At 47.4% G+C, this 13380-nt stretch overlaps 1 protein-coding gene across 1 annotated transcript in view; it reads left to right on the top strand.

Moving 5' to 3' along the window:
• Nucleotides 1-9944: 9944 nt before the first annotated feature.
• LOC104066393 (vesicle-associated membrane protein 2) overlaps nt 9945-13380 on the top strand; it is a 45396-nt gene continuing 41960 nt past the window's right edge. The window contains exon 1 of the mRNA XM_054074915.1: nt 9945-10125. Coding sequence (XP_053930890.1) covers nt 10124-10125 — 2 coding nt within the window. The 5' untranslated portion in view covers nt 9945-10123. The remainder of the gene's footprint in view (nt 10126-13380) is intronic.

The raw sequence follows: 13380 nt of genomic DNA, 5'->3' as shown, positions 1-13380 counted from the left end.
GAGTGTTCGTTTGGCATATCACGAAGGAAGCTGAGCAGTATTGCTCAGGATACTCTGGAGTGTGGGAATACTGTATACATGGCACGGCAGGGGAAAATCTCAATACAAGAATATATGACATAGCTTAGTTAACGTATTCTCTCGGGACGGAAAGAAAATCTGATTTCTCGTCCTGTTACTAAACATTCATTTGAACAAAAATGGAACAGCTCCAAAGAGAGAGTGGGAAGGACAGAGAGGGAGAGTCCTTTACCCTATGGACTAGTGGCTTGGGAACTTAGGAAGAGTAATGATGAGACAGGTCCAGACTTTCTAGCCTTTGTTCCGTCTGGGTGGCTAAATAAAAGTAACCTTCATGACTATGTGAGACTGCGTGTGTTTAGCCCATTCCCTACCATATACGCAGGATTAATTTCCTGCTATTGAGTTGTGTCAGCTGCCATGGAAGGAATAGCTGCTTGCTGCTAGGCTTGGGCTACTCTGCTCTGGAGGCTTCTTCCACCTTTAAACTGTATTTGTGATAAATCCCATGAAGGTAAATAATCTTGTGAATGCCTGGACCTTAGTGCTGTGTGACGGCTGGTCACCGTGCTGCTGTCTGGATCATCGCTGGGCAACTCCTTCCCTGCAACGTGAAGGGAATAGACACAGGCAGCTTGCAATGTGGGTTCCACTGGTGTGCTTAAACTATGAATGCTGTTTTATTGGTGTGTGCTAGGCAGAATTAAGCCCAAAGAAGGCTGAAATATTTGGTGAGTTGCGATGATTATTGCTCTTTTTAAGGAGAGGTACTGGATCATAAGTTAGGAGTTGAAAGTCTGAAAGTTCAGAAATTCTAGAAGGGGGATTTGAACATCATCTGCAATTTTTGTGGTCAGGGTAGCCTCTAGAAGCCTCTTTCCCCCATCACATTGCATAGCCATGCTAGTTAATTTTACAATAAATAAATGTTTATTGTTCCAGACCACAAACAACAACTGAAACATACGCACTCATTACGTATAACTGTAATGCATCCAGTGGTTCTGCATTTAATATACACTTTCTCTCTTGCAGCTTAGTGGAATAATCTTGTTTCCTTGAGAGGAATAAGAAAACTTTGTTTCTGAAGCTGTTCCCTTTGTTTGCAGAATTTATTCTAGTTAAATCAGCGACCGTGCATCTGCTACCCATGGTAGGTGTGAGCTGCGGTGGGGCTGTTCTTGCTGATGCTGCACACAGATTGCGCAGCCTGAAGATCCAGCCAGCCTCATGGATCCAAGCGTTAGCGGTTTGGATGTAGTCGGGTACCACCAAGGCACCCACACCACATCTTTAATCATGTCGACATCCTTGACTTTCTGCGATCGAGGTAGTAGAGCTGGTGCCTCCCCTGTCGTAGTGATCCAGCAGGCTGTGGGCGATGAAGCTGCTTGCTGAGTGCAGCGTCTCACACTTTCGGCAGACAAGGATTTCACATTTCGGACACATCTTCCCAGAATGTGGCTGCCTTAAAGAACATATTTCCTCCCGTGCTGGCTTCAGCTTTTTGGAACCTTTCCTGTGTAAACATCTCCTCTTGTCTTCCAAAAGCTGACCTCTTCCCTGAGGGCTAGAAAAGTCAGAAAGAAAGGTGACAAGTTGAAGCTCTGCTCTTCGTCACAGGATAAGACTGGCAGAAACCATTAGGGTGTGATTTATGAATCCTTCCTGAGGCTTTACCTGGGACACATGAGGAGCAAGTGTAGTGTGTGGTCACCTGCAGAAAACGGGAGCGGACAGAAAAAGGGGAGTCTGGCTCTGGTGCTGTGGTAGTGCTAAGAAGCCATTAGTTTTGGAACATAGAACTATTAAAAGATTATTACCATTCAAACAAAAAAAAAAAATCAAAAAGTCAACTAGGTAAAGCTTTCTATTCAGTTCTTTAATGTGCAGCTTTCCTGTGGGTGAGGCTGCCATGAGCCTCATGTTTGCGTGAAGGGAAATTCTACGCAGCTCTGTGTATCCGAATTAGAGGCTGCTGACCTAGCGGACCTCACCTTACTCTGTCATAAAGGTTCTTTTTGCACTTGCATGCATTAATAGTTATGCTGGCTAGTAGATAAGCCCTCTATTGCACTATCTTTAAGTAGAGAAGTAAGGGCTGAAAGAAAAGCTCTTGATTGAATTATATACCATCATATTTTATATAGAATAGTACTTAAGGACGCTAACCTGCATATTCCATTACAAGAGCTCACATATTGGTGCTGAGGTGTAGGGGTGATCTGATCTGGCTACACTGCTGTGGAAGTTCTGTAAGCCCTGAGGACTTCAATGTTTGTTACAACCTCTGCTGTGCAAGGTGTCTGTAGAAATACACCCAGTAAAGTCTGAAGATTGACTCTTTTCCATTATTGTGAGAGTTCCACGAGAATGCCTCTGGAATTTTTTTTTTAGATCAAACTGGGTAAAATCTCTTTTCATCACAAATAAGGATCAAGGCTGGGAAAGCATGATCCTACTGCTTCAGCTGCACTTGTCTGCCTCCCAAATGCACACTTCAGTGAAATGACGGACAACAGAGAAAATTCACAGCTATAATTCACTAACTCCTTGGTTTCCAGCTAAGTTTTCGGTCCAGTTCTTCAGCGGTGCAGCAGGGCAATCCCAAAACAAAGCTCTTGGTATTGTTTTGCAATTGGATCAGTCTGAGAGAAGAATCTGGCTCTCAGGATATTTTTCTGGCTAGCGTATTTTAATCTTATATTGAGCTTGTAACCAACCAGCTGCTGTGGCTATCAGGCTTAATGTAGTTAGCTGAGTAATTGCAGAGACTTGCATGCATTTCCTGCTAAGACGGTAATTTCATCATAATTATCAAAGACAGACTCTTCTTAGGAGATCTGCATAGAAAATGGGTCTTGTAATGGATGAGAAAAGGTGCTTTTTGGAAACTACTCCTGATTTTAGTATGATGCATGCACCAAGTTTCCCTCGCATTAAGGAAGAAAAAATACTAAGTACGAAGACCCAAGAATTGATTTTCAAGGAATGACGATGATAACTCAAAGCTAATTCATGCACAAAGCAGTAGATTCAAACTCATTTCTGCCTCTTTGGTTACTTTGGTTAAAAAAGGAATAGTTTTGCATTGCTTTTTTTGTTCTGTCTGAGAAGAGTAGCGAGCATAAAGGTACCATCAGCAATAGTTACGCTCTGATTCAAGATACTTGGGAGCACTGACTTTATTGAATAGGGAATTTGGGTGCTGTCCATGTGTTGCCAGTCCCTGTTAAACCCTGGAGCCAGGAATATCAGTGCAACAAAACCATCAGAATGTTATTCCTAGAAACTGTCCTGGGTTATCACAACCGGCAGCGTTTGTGTTTGCAGAGATGCTGCCCCTCCAAAGCTCTTGCTGGGTGGGAGAAACCATAGGGAAATGGTTAAAAGATAAACAAGCAGGCACACAATGTTTGGAGACCGTAATTTCATACCTATTTCTGCCAGTGCCTCGCTAGTTTTTAGGTCAAGTTGTTTAATTAGCTGGTAGCTGTTTCCCTGTTTGTGAGACCGTTAATACAGCGGAGGTAACAAAGGTGGTGTGGCTCTTGGAAAGGTGCTCTTTAAAGACTTACAATTTCTTGGTTAAAAATGTGTACAAAATATAATCGGAGATGTACTTACAGTTTATTCTTGGGGGACCCAGAGAAGAGTCTCAATCCAGAAAATCTTTTCTTAAATAGTCGCTCTCGCTTTTTTCGGCTGTGCTTCCCATCTCCTATGTTTTCTTCTGCAAGTTCCTTCTTTCCTGTGTGCCGGCTCATTTTATCTGTCATACCAGCACCTGCGTAGATAGAAGCAGAAGCCTGAGTAGCTTCTTCCAAAAGTGTGTCCCTTCTGGTGAAGCCTGGCTCTGTTACTCCACCAACCTCTAAGGTTTGGTAGAAATCGGCGATCAGCCGCTCGCCATCGGATGGAGCAAATACCTGCTTTGAAAAATCCCGCAGACACAAGGCGACTCTCAAACGCTATTCCAGGCAATTATAGAAAGTAGGCTTGGACGTTAAATATAATAAATACCTCTCCCTATGTGCTCGCTTTCATGATTCGGGTAGTTGCTGAAAACCAAGAGCGGCTCGTTTGATAAAAGCAAAGAACCAGGAGCCACTGAAACAGTTTTGCACAGAGAGCAGAAGCGGTGGAACAAATGCGAGACGGAAGAAATGCTGCAAGGCAAAAACCAGAACCCTGAAAAGATGAAGAACCAACAGGGGATTGTAGTTAAGGCTGGGAAATTGTTTCCTTTTTCTTTTGATAAAGCGGTTGATTAGTCTGCATTTCCGCATTGCATTGCTTTGTCTCCCAGAATTATCCCTTTGGCCTTTCTGATTGAATTAGTCTCTCTGCTCCACGTTTGGTACTTAGTAATTTAAGCAACCAAAAGTTAATAGATTTGGAGGGTAGCATTCACCCCCGTCGAAGGGTTGGAAGCACTTGTCTGTTCAAAATATTTTCTACAAATCATCTAAAAAAGTCACACAAAGTCTGTAGGCTCAAAACTCAACTACTTTAAGTTACGCACTTTTCCAGTTTGTTTTTTTAACTATTCATCCCCCCACAGCCTTTTAAGGACGGTTCTTGCAGCAGGGACTCGCTGCGAAAGTGCTGTGCAGGATCACACCCTGACATAGTTTCTCATTGTGTGATAATTGTTTACCAAAATTAATAGATTGACCACATGAAGAAAAAAATACCTTGAGGGAACAAAGAGTGGCACACCTTGGTAGGTGGGATACTGAGACAGCCAGCGTTTTAACAGAACCTGGGGCAGTTGGACCTGTTTCTCCCACAGAAATGGCAGAAAAGACTTTTTATGAAAGGCATTACGAACAGTTCCTTGCCTTGTAAAAGGAAACTGCTACGAAAGAGTTAGGATGCTCTATAAAGGCATGAATAGAAGTTGTTAATGAGAGAAAATTATGCACGTCCTTATTATAGCCTTCCCTTCAGTTTTTAATGTGTTGGATCTGCACGTTCAAGGCCTGTTTTAGGCTGCGGTGCTGCTAAGGTGAGGCTTTGCAGAACAGACTGATCTGTGGCTCATAAACCTCAGCGGCTGTGGGGGCAGGAACCTGCCTTACCTCGGAGAAGAAAGCTTCAAAGGCTTCTTACTGCAGAATCCTTCAGTACTAATTCCTCTTGTCTAAAAGATCAAGAGAGGGAAAGGCAACATTGAAAGTACAGGTGTAAGTATGTGGAAATTGCTGACGGAGGATCAAAGACACGCGGAAGGGGGCTTTTCTAAAGCCTTTTAGTCAATAATTAGAAAAAAATAATTTGGATGTATTGTATAGTACTTAATTGATCTTCTTTTCAAGACGAAGTGGTCTGGCTATATGGAGTTTCCATTGTAATTAATTCTAATGATGTAGGGGGCTTCTCCTATACTTTATGTTTAAATGTGTTCCTAGATCAGAAGTTTTGACTACCCAGAATTTGAATAATTGATTTCTTTGCCTCGCTTTTCTTCTCTGTTTAAGTCTTGTGGCGCTTGATGACCGTTGCTTTCAATATACTGATTAATTGCCCTCATCTTTCTTACTTAGCAAGAGCAATAGTGTTTTCTATTTCGTGAGTCAAAGTAATCAATAATATTGTTTCTGCAGCTAGCCCTGAGATTTACTTTATTATGTGGTCAATCCATAAACCAGTATAATGACTCTTAAAAGAGGAATCCTATTTGAAGATCTGGGAGAAAGTATGTTTCCTTTAAGATGAAGATCTCATAAGAGCAATGGACAGCATTTTCCGGAATACCTGGTTCCTGAAACCATCTCCTGTACGTTGTCTCTGGTTAACCATAAGCAGGGTCTTGTACTTGCAAGACTGCAGCTGTCAAAACTGACTGGCACTGACGTTTGCTGTTGACTGCTTTCATTCCCGGACTACCTGAGTGATGTATTGGTCTCTGTAACTACCTTCGTATTTAAAAATATGACTTTAGAACAAAATATGAGTGATGGGCGGAGTAAAAAAAACCCAACCCAAACAACAACAATTTACAAACAAGACTGATAGTTTTCCCTCCCCGTGTCTGTCAGGCTGAAGATGCAGGAAACTATTTTTCCTGAAGAGAAGCATTTTGACAGCCATCCCTCCAAGTGCAGCAGCACACAGCAGCCCTGGCCCAGCTGATGGCCTCTGGCATGAAAGAAACAGAACAAGAGGTAAAATCTTTGTGGTAGGGACTGTCATGCAAACACAGAAGATGCCAGACGAGAAAGGAGGTTTGGAGAGAGGAATGACGTGACTAGCAACTTGGGAAAGATTCCTCTGTGTCCCTAGGATGCAGCTTTTCTGATCCATTTATGTGTCTTAATTAAAGAGAAATTAAGCTCATTAACTAATTCTGATCATGGTATTCCCTGGAGCGTGTCCGGAGAAGAGCAACGAAGCTGGTGAGGGGCTGGAGAACAAGGGTTACGAGGAGCGGCTGAGAGAGCTGGGGTTGTTTAGCCTGGAGAAGAGGAGGCTGAGGGGATACCTTATTACTCTTTACAACTGCCTGAAATGAGGTTGCAGAGAGGAGGGAGCTGGGCTCTTCTCCCCAGTGACAGGGGACAGGACAAGGGGGAATGGCCTCAAACTCAGGGACGTGGTTTAGTGGCAGAAAGGAATGGTTGGACTCGATGACCTAAGAGGTCTTTTCCAACCTGGTGATTCTGTGATTTTGCCACCACTGGGTATCTCTACACCTCCTCTTACGCCTAAGGCTTTGGTGCCTTTAATGGCAAGCTGTGCTCTCAAGAAAATGTAAGGCTAAAGCAAAATGTTCCCCAGCTTAGCTGTGGATTTTCTTCAGGATTGTGAGCTGCCTTGGACTGGAGTGGTGATGCCTTCATTAGCTGGTAGGAAGTTCTTCTTTGCCAAGTAAGGCCATGGACCAGTGATGTTATTTAACTTGGTTCTGAGAGGTCTCCTGTGTCAGATCAAAGAAAGGTGTGGCCGTCTGCAGTGCTGCACTGATCGGGCTTAAGGTCATGCTCACGGTGTTCACAGGCATTCTCCCGGTACTCGCACGCTTCAGCTAAAGCAGGCAATGTCCGACTCCCACTTCACCTTTATGCTTCCATGGATATTTTCTGTTCTTCTTCAATCAGGATAAAAGCTGGCATGAAGTCGGCATAAACACTGTGGCCTGTGCTCTGCATAGTTTGTATGTTAACTGTTTTGTGTTGGATTTGGGGTTTTCTTGGATGGTTTTGAGTCTTAGGAGCTTTAGTGTAGTGTCAATAGCACTCGTTCCGCCCTTCATATAGTAGGGGGGTGAAGGGCAGAAAGGGCTAGAGCGCGGGTGTTCTGTCCCAGGAGCTCCTGGCCACAGTAGCTATGCCTGAATTCACTTCCTCAGTATTTAAATGTGTTTGAGGGTTGAGGACTAACAAGATAAAGTATCTGGTAGCAGGTGGTCCCAATATTTGGCTTAAGTGTGAGTGTTGGTGGGGCTGTATGCTGCAGGGGTATCATCCAAACATATGTTTGTCTAGGATATCTGAAAAGTGAACTCTCCTCCTGCAGGAGTTACAGATGAGAAGTGCTGAGCTAAGCGGTCTATGGATGGATAAAGCTTAAAGCTAGACAGGAATCTTCTCATTGTCATTGGGTGCGTCAATTGGTTGAAACTCCAGCTTTTCATAGAGAAAACCCTATCTGAAGTGTGTTTTACTCCCATCAGGACGTTTCCCAGGGCTGGGCTGGGTGCAGTAGGCGAGCAAACCCTTAGTGGTGTAGTCAAATGTAGAAGCCATAGCTCCAAGTGCTGCCCTAAATGATGTTTATTTATTCATGCAAATGATCAGCTTTAGCAGGAGAGACACAGTTCCTCTCCAGTGGCAGCAGGTACGATGAGTCTTTAATGCAGTGAGCAGGATGTCAGGCAGGGGAGGGAGAAGGGAGAGGTACTTGTGACTGAGTGGCTCTGGAGTGTTCCAGTTTCCAAGGGGCAGGTTCCCCTTCGGAACTGGAGCTGGGGGTTCCATCTGGACCAGTCTGTGATAGCATATGAGCCTCAATTTAGGCAATAACTGGGTGTCCTGATGGCTGGGCTGTGTACCACTGCTTGGGGCATTGTCGCACTCCCTGGTTACTTTCTTTCTCCATGAAAACATCCCTCTGGTTGAAATCAAGTTTAGAAATTGGGACTGACGCCTTGCTCACACATTTGCCTGTTGCTTTGAAGAACAACTTATCTTTTCCTTGGCTTCTACATACAGAAAACACAGATTCCATCTGATGACACTGATGTACTTTATCCCCATCAGGCACCCCACAGTCTGAGGTCTAGGCGCGTACAACGGCTCCTCTCTGTGTGGAGCAAACACTTGCCTTACTCGAATAGACACCGGGTTTTAAAGGCTTCTGCTTGCTGTCACTGGAATGGACACAAAGCTGGTGAAGACAGAGACTGGTAGAGCATCTTTGACAAGTGAAAGGGAACAAGGTCTCGTCGGAGACAGAAATATTATGTTCCCATTGCTTAAAAACCTGACTCCTTGAAAAACTGACTTTTTTTTTTTTTTTCTTCCTTTGCCTCTGTCGAGAGTACGTGATGGCCTTGGGTTTAGGGGGAAAGGAGTACATTCCTCTTCAGAAGCAGTTTTGTTCTGTACAGGAGTGGGGGTGTGCAAGAGAAGTGCTAACGCTAGTTAAGAGGATTCAAGGGGGCGTTTGGGTGCCTGGACCTAGGCTGAGCGTGAGCTGAAGGCTGCAGTACGTCAGAGCCAGAAGCAGAGACCTGGCGATGGCTGTATTTCATCCGAGACACAATCACTGCAGCAGTGACGGTTGCTCTCGACGCTTACCTGCCCCTGGTTTGCTCTGCACCGTGGGTAGGAATGACGCCCCGACAACTTGCTTTTTTTCCTTTGCAAGTCTGAAATGCAACACCTCTCGTGATCCTCGACTTTGTTTGCGTTTTTTTTTTCCTTCTTTCTTTCTAGAAAGGAGATAAAGGATGCAGTCAGGGAACACACAAGGGTTTCCATCTAAGCAAAGCTTGTGAGGTTCCTGCCTGGAATGTGTCTGGCTCCAGCGACCACACCCCAGTGGGATGTGGGATATGGGCAGGATAGGGTGGGATGTGGGTGGGGTGGAGCGAGATGTGGGCAGGATAGGGTGGGTTGTGTGTGAGATGCGGGTGGGATGGGGCAGGATGTGGGTGTGGGTGAGATGTGGGTGGGATGGAGCGAGATGTGGATGCGGGTGAGATGCAGGCAGGATAGGGTGGCATGGGGTGAGATGTGGGCAGGATAGAGTGGGATGGGGTGAGATGTAGGTGGGATGAGGTAAGATGTGAGCAGGATAAGGTGGGAAGTGGGTAGGATGGAGTGAGATGTGGGCGCTGGCGAGACGTGGGTGGGATGGGGTGAAATGTGGGCAGGATAGGGCAGGATGCAGGTGGGATATGACTAGATGCAGGCAGGATGGGGGGTGGGATGAGATGAGATGCGGGCGGGATTGGGCGAGATGGGGTGGGATGCAGGTGCGGGTGTGGTGCGGGCAGGATGGGGCGGGATGTGGGCAGGATAGGGCAGGATGCAGGTGGGATATGACTAGATGCAGGCAGGATAGGGTGGGAAGCCGGTGCGGAAAAGATGTGGGAGGGATGGGATGACATGTGGGCAGGATAGGGCGGGATTGGGCGAGATAGGGGCGGGATGCAGGTGCGAGTGAGATGCGGGTGGGGTGCGGGCAGGATGGGGTGGGATGAGGGTGCGGGTGAGATGCAGGCGGGATAGGGCTGGATGTGAGCGAGAGGGAGCGAGATGCAGGCAGGATGGAGTGGGATGAGGGTAGGATGCAGTGAGATGCGGGCAGGATGGGGCGGGATACAGGTGAGGTGGGATCAGATGCGGGCGGGGATGGGGTGGGAGGAGGCGGGCTGCGGGCGGCTCCCCGTGCGTTCGTCCCTCCGGGACCTTCTCCCCCGGCCGAGGGTGGGGAGGGGTCCCCGCGGCGCCGCTCCCACCCCGTGATGCGAGGCGCAGGCATGCTCAGTAGCCGCTGCCTACCCCTCCTCTCCCGGCAGCGCTGCCCGCCTCGCTAGGAGCCTGCCCGAAAGCCATCTTTGAGGAGCGGATCCGCAGCCCGGCACCTCGCCATGTGAGTGCCCCGCCCCGCCCGGGGGCTGCGGGGGTAACGCGTGCGGAGTCCCGGGGGATGGTCCGGGGATGGACCAGGGCATGCTCCAGGGATGGTCCGGGGATGGACCAGGGCATGCTCTAGGGATGGTCCGGGGGATGCTCCAGGGATGGTCCGGGGATGGTCCGGGGGATGCTCCAGGGATGGTCCGGGGATGGTCCGGGGGATGCTCCAGGGATGGTCCGGGGATGGACCAGGGCATGCTCTAGGGATGGTCTGGAGGATGGTCCGGGGATGCTGCAGGGATGCTCCCGGGGAGCGGCTCAGCCCGGAGCCGGCGGCTGGGGCGTTCCGAGCTCGGGTGAACGCTCGGGAGGCGATGCTGAGCCCTCAACAGGTCCGAGTCGAGGTTGCCGGCAGCCTGAGGCACCCGCTGCTGCCGCGCCTGTTGCTGCCGCGCCTGTTGCTGCCGCGGCTGGAGCAGACGGGGCTGGAGCAGACGGGGCAGGAGCGGAGCCGCTCCGCGCCCCCCGCGCGGCTCCCGTGGCTCCCCGGCAGCAGCGCTTCATCATCATCCCCTCTCCCTTGTCCGCATCTCTAACGGGGCTTTACATTCAGCGCTAGCGTTTGCTGCCAGGCATCATGAACCCCCCAACTCAATTCTCCAGCGTGCTGAGGTGCGTGGGAGCTGATGGGACCCCTCTTCCCTCACAAAAGAGCTCGGGTAGCTAAATGCATCATTCCACTGCCGCTCGATTCGTTGCTGTGGCTCCTAAGGAGCAGCCAGAGATGTCTGAGACAAAAGAGTCATTCGTGCGGTGCTACAGAAGGTGTGTGGGACCAAACACCCGCAGGTATTGGGGGTCCCGGAAGAATCGGAGCTTGGCCGATTCAGAGAAGATGAGAGGTGGAAACAGTCCCTGCGATCAGTGATTAAATTACTTTAAAAGTATTTCCAGTAACCACCTGCTCTTCATGAAGGGCTGTCGCAATAGAGTCTACAGTCACACCTTCTGAAATGCTGGTTTTGTTCTTTAATGCTGTTTCCTATATAATATCTCAGACAATAAGCTTTTGTCTTTGATGTCTAAAATGTTTCCAAAGCAGAGAACTGTTTGGAAGTAAAAAAAAAATTACTGTGTAAAAGAAGTTTCCTTATATCAACACTGAACTCCATCCACCAAAGCTGGTTCATTGCAAGCTTCTGTTGCCCAGTTGTGTTTACATCAAGACACAGATGATGACATAAAATACTGTGTGTATGTGAGCTGATCTTCAGTGATTAATACAGGAGTTTGCTCTGCAGTGTGATACAGACTGAGCTGTTCAGACACAAAGCAGTAACTCCAATAAGGTTTAACTTAGTCCGTGTGTGTCTCAGTCTCGGTGTGTAGAGATGGTGCTGAGAGCACTTGTAAGTGAAGCAGAAAGGGTGATGCTGGTATAACCGGGTCATACTTCTGTAGGGAGCTTGCACTGGACTAATGACAAAATATGAAAGAAAAAAAGGAAAGTGTTTTTTGTCTATTTTGGCAGTATCAACTTTTAGTTTGATAGTCCAAACAGAGCCAAGACAAATAAGCAGCTCATTACTGGCTGTGCCAGTTGGCATCTGTTTCATTGCCAGGTGATTGTAATGAAAACTTTAACATCTGCATGAATATCACCTCCCGGTAGCTTCTGGATTACTGATGAACAACAGGGATAAATGTGTACGAGCTACTGACTTCTCGCAGCAGCTGTGGTTGTAGTTCACTGGGCTATAAAAGCTCCTGGCTAGTGAGCACCAAATACTCTGTGGAGATTACTTGTGCAGTTACACCTGTAGCATATTGAAATGTTGACTCTTCTCACACAGACCCACAGGAGGCACGATGCTGCTTCAGCTGCTGCCAACCAATGTTCATGAAGATCTTCTTTCCTGGGTCAAATGACAGCTTCATCTGTTCTGGTGTGCTGTTCCCCAAAGCTATTTGCAAGGAGTGCTCAGGGCAGAGTACAGGAACACAGTGTTTCTGCAGTGGTATTCCCAGAATACTTTCCCAGTTTTCAGCGTTTTAAGGCTCGGGGAGTGGCTGAACCCGAGGAGAGTGCTCTTGTATCTCATGACTCCCAATGGATTTTGTTGTTCTTCCAGGAAGGTGTTCAGTTGCTCCATTTGCAAGGAGCCCCATGGCTGGGCTGTGCCGTGTCGGAAAGCTGCTTCCTCTTGTTTTTGAGCTAGAGATAGCAGGTTCTGCCTGATTGTACCTCTTCTATTGGAAATCAGTAAACAGTGTTCCTTATTCACCGTCTTCTCCATGATTCATGGTGCGTCACCCCGGCAGAGCTGCACTGGTTGACATCAGGTGGGAGGCTGTCCCTGTGGTCTCTGTCGCAGTGTCGCAGGTTGGATGCATTCAGCTAACAGACATCTCACACCGCGGTGCAGGCGGAGGAGAGGAAACCAGGGCATAAAAACGTTAAATGAAAGGAGAGGGATACGAGAGGGATCTAAAACAGGAACAGAGAAGGGTTGGCCCATGCCAGTGCAGCCGAGGAGATTGTTTCAGGTGTAAGGGAGAGCGCTCCTCCAACTAGTTTGGAGGAGGAAGGAGAAGCATTGAAGGCAGATAAGGACAGGAAAATGGTGCCCAAAGCTGACGTGCTTATGGACTTTGTTCCTCTGTGGAAAGCAGGCTGATGGCATCAGGTGAAGGAGAGGGTTTTGTTCCTATTACAATGGTCACATCTCAATAGGTAATTATATATAATAGAAGCTCATGGCATGGTGTCATCTGTTGTTTACAGATAGGTCAGTGACCAGACAGCAGGGTGCCTTTGATTACATTAATCCGATACAAATGTGCTTTACTGCAGGGAACAACTTCTGTGAGGCAAGCAGCAAAGCTAAGCACCTGGCTCGCCCTGGGGCAGAATTGCCTCCCTGTATCTCATTCCTAGGGTAGCAGTAAGAGCTTTCTAAACGGAAAAAAAAAAATCCTTCTGCCTGTTTTGGAGCAGCAAGTAGTACATCCTTGGGGGGTCGGAAGGGATTAAAATGGTTCCAGCGATTGTAATGAATCTGCTCTTGTTGAATGTCTATTGAGTTGCTCTGAAGAGAATGGTGTGGCTGAGATCTCCTGCTGTTTGTAGAGCTGTACTTTGTCCTCCTTTTGTGGGCATAATTTTATGAAACTTGGCCAAACCTCCCTACCGTGCCCTTCTGTTGTACTGAACAGCAGAGACAAACCAATTTAGTGCTGTTCTCCACACAATCCTGGTCCACTGCTCAGG

Source organism: Cuculus canorus, chromosome 9 (genome assembly GCF_017976375.1).
Source record: "Cuculus canorus isolate bCucCan1 chromosome 9, bCucCan1.pri, whole genome shotgun sequence".
NCBI lineage: Eukaryota > Metazoa > Chordata > Aves > Cuculiformes > Cuculidae > Cuculus > Cuculus canorus.
This window is presented reverse-complemented; position numbering and strand designations above follow the sequence as displayed.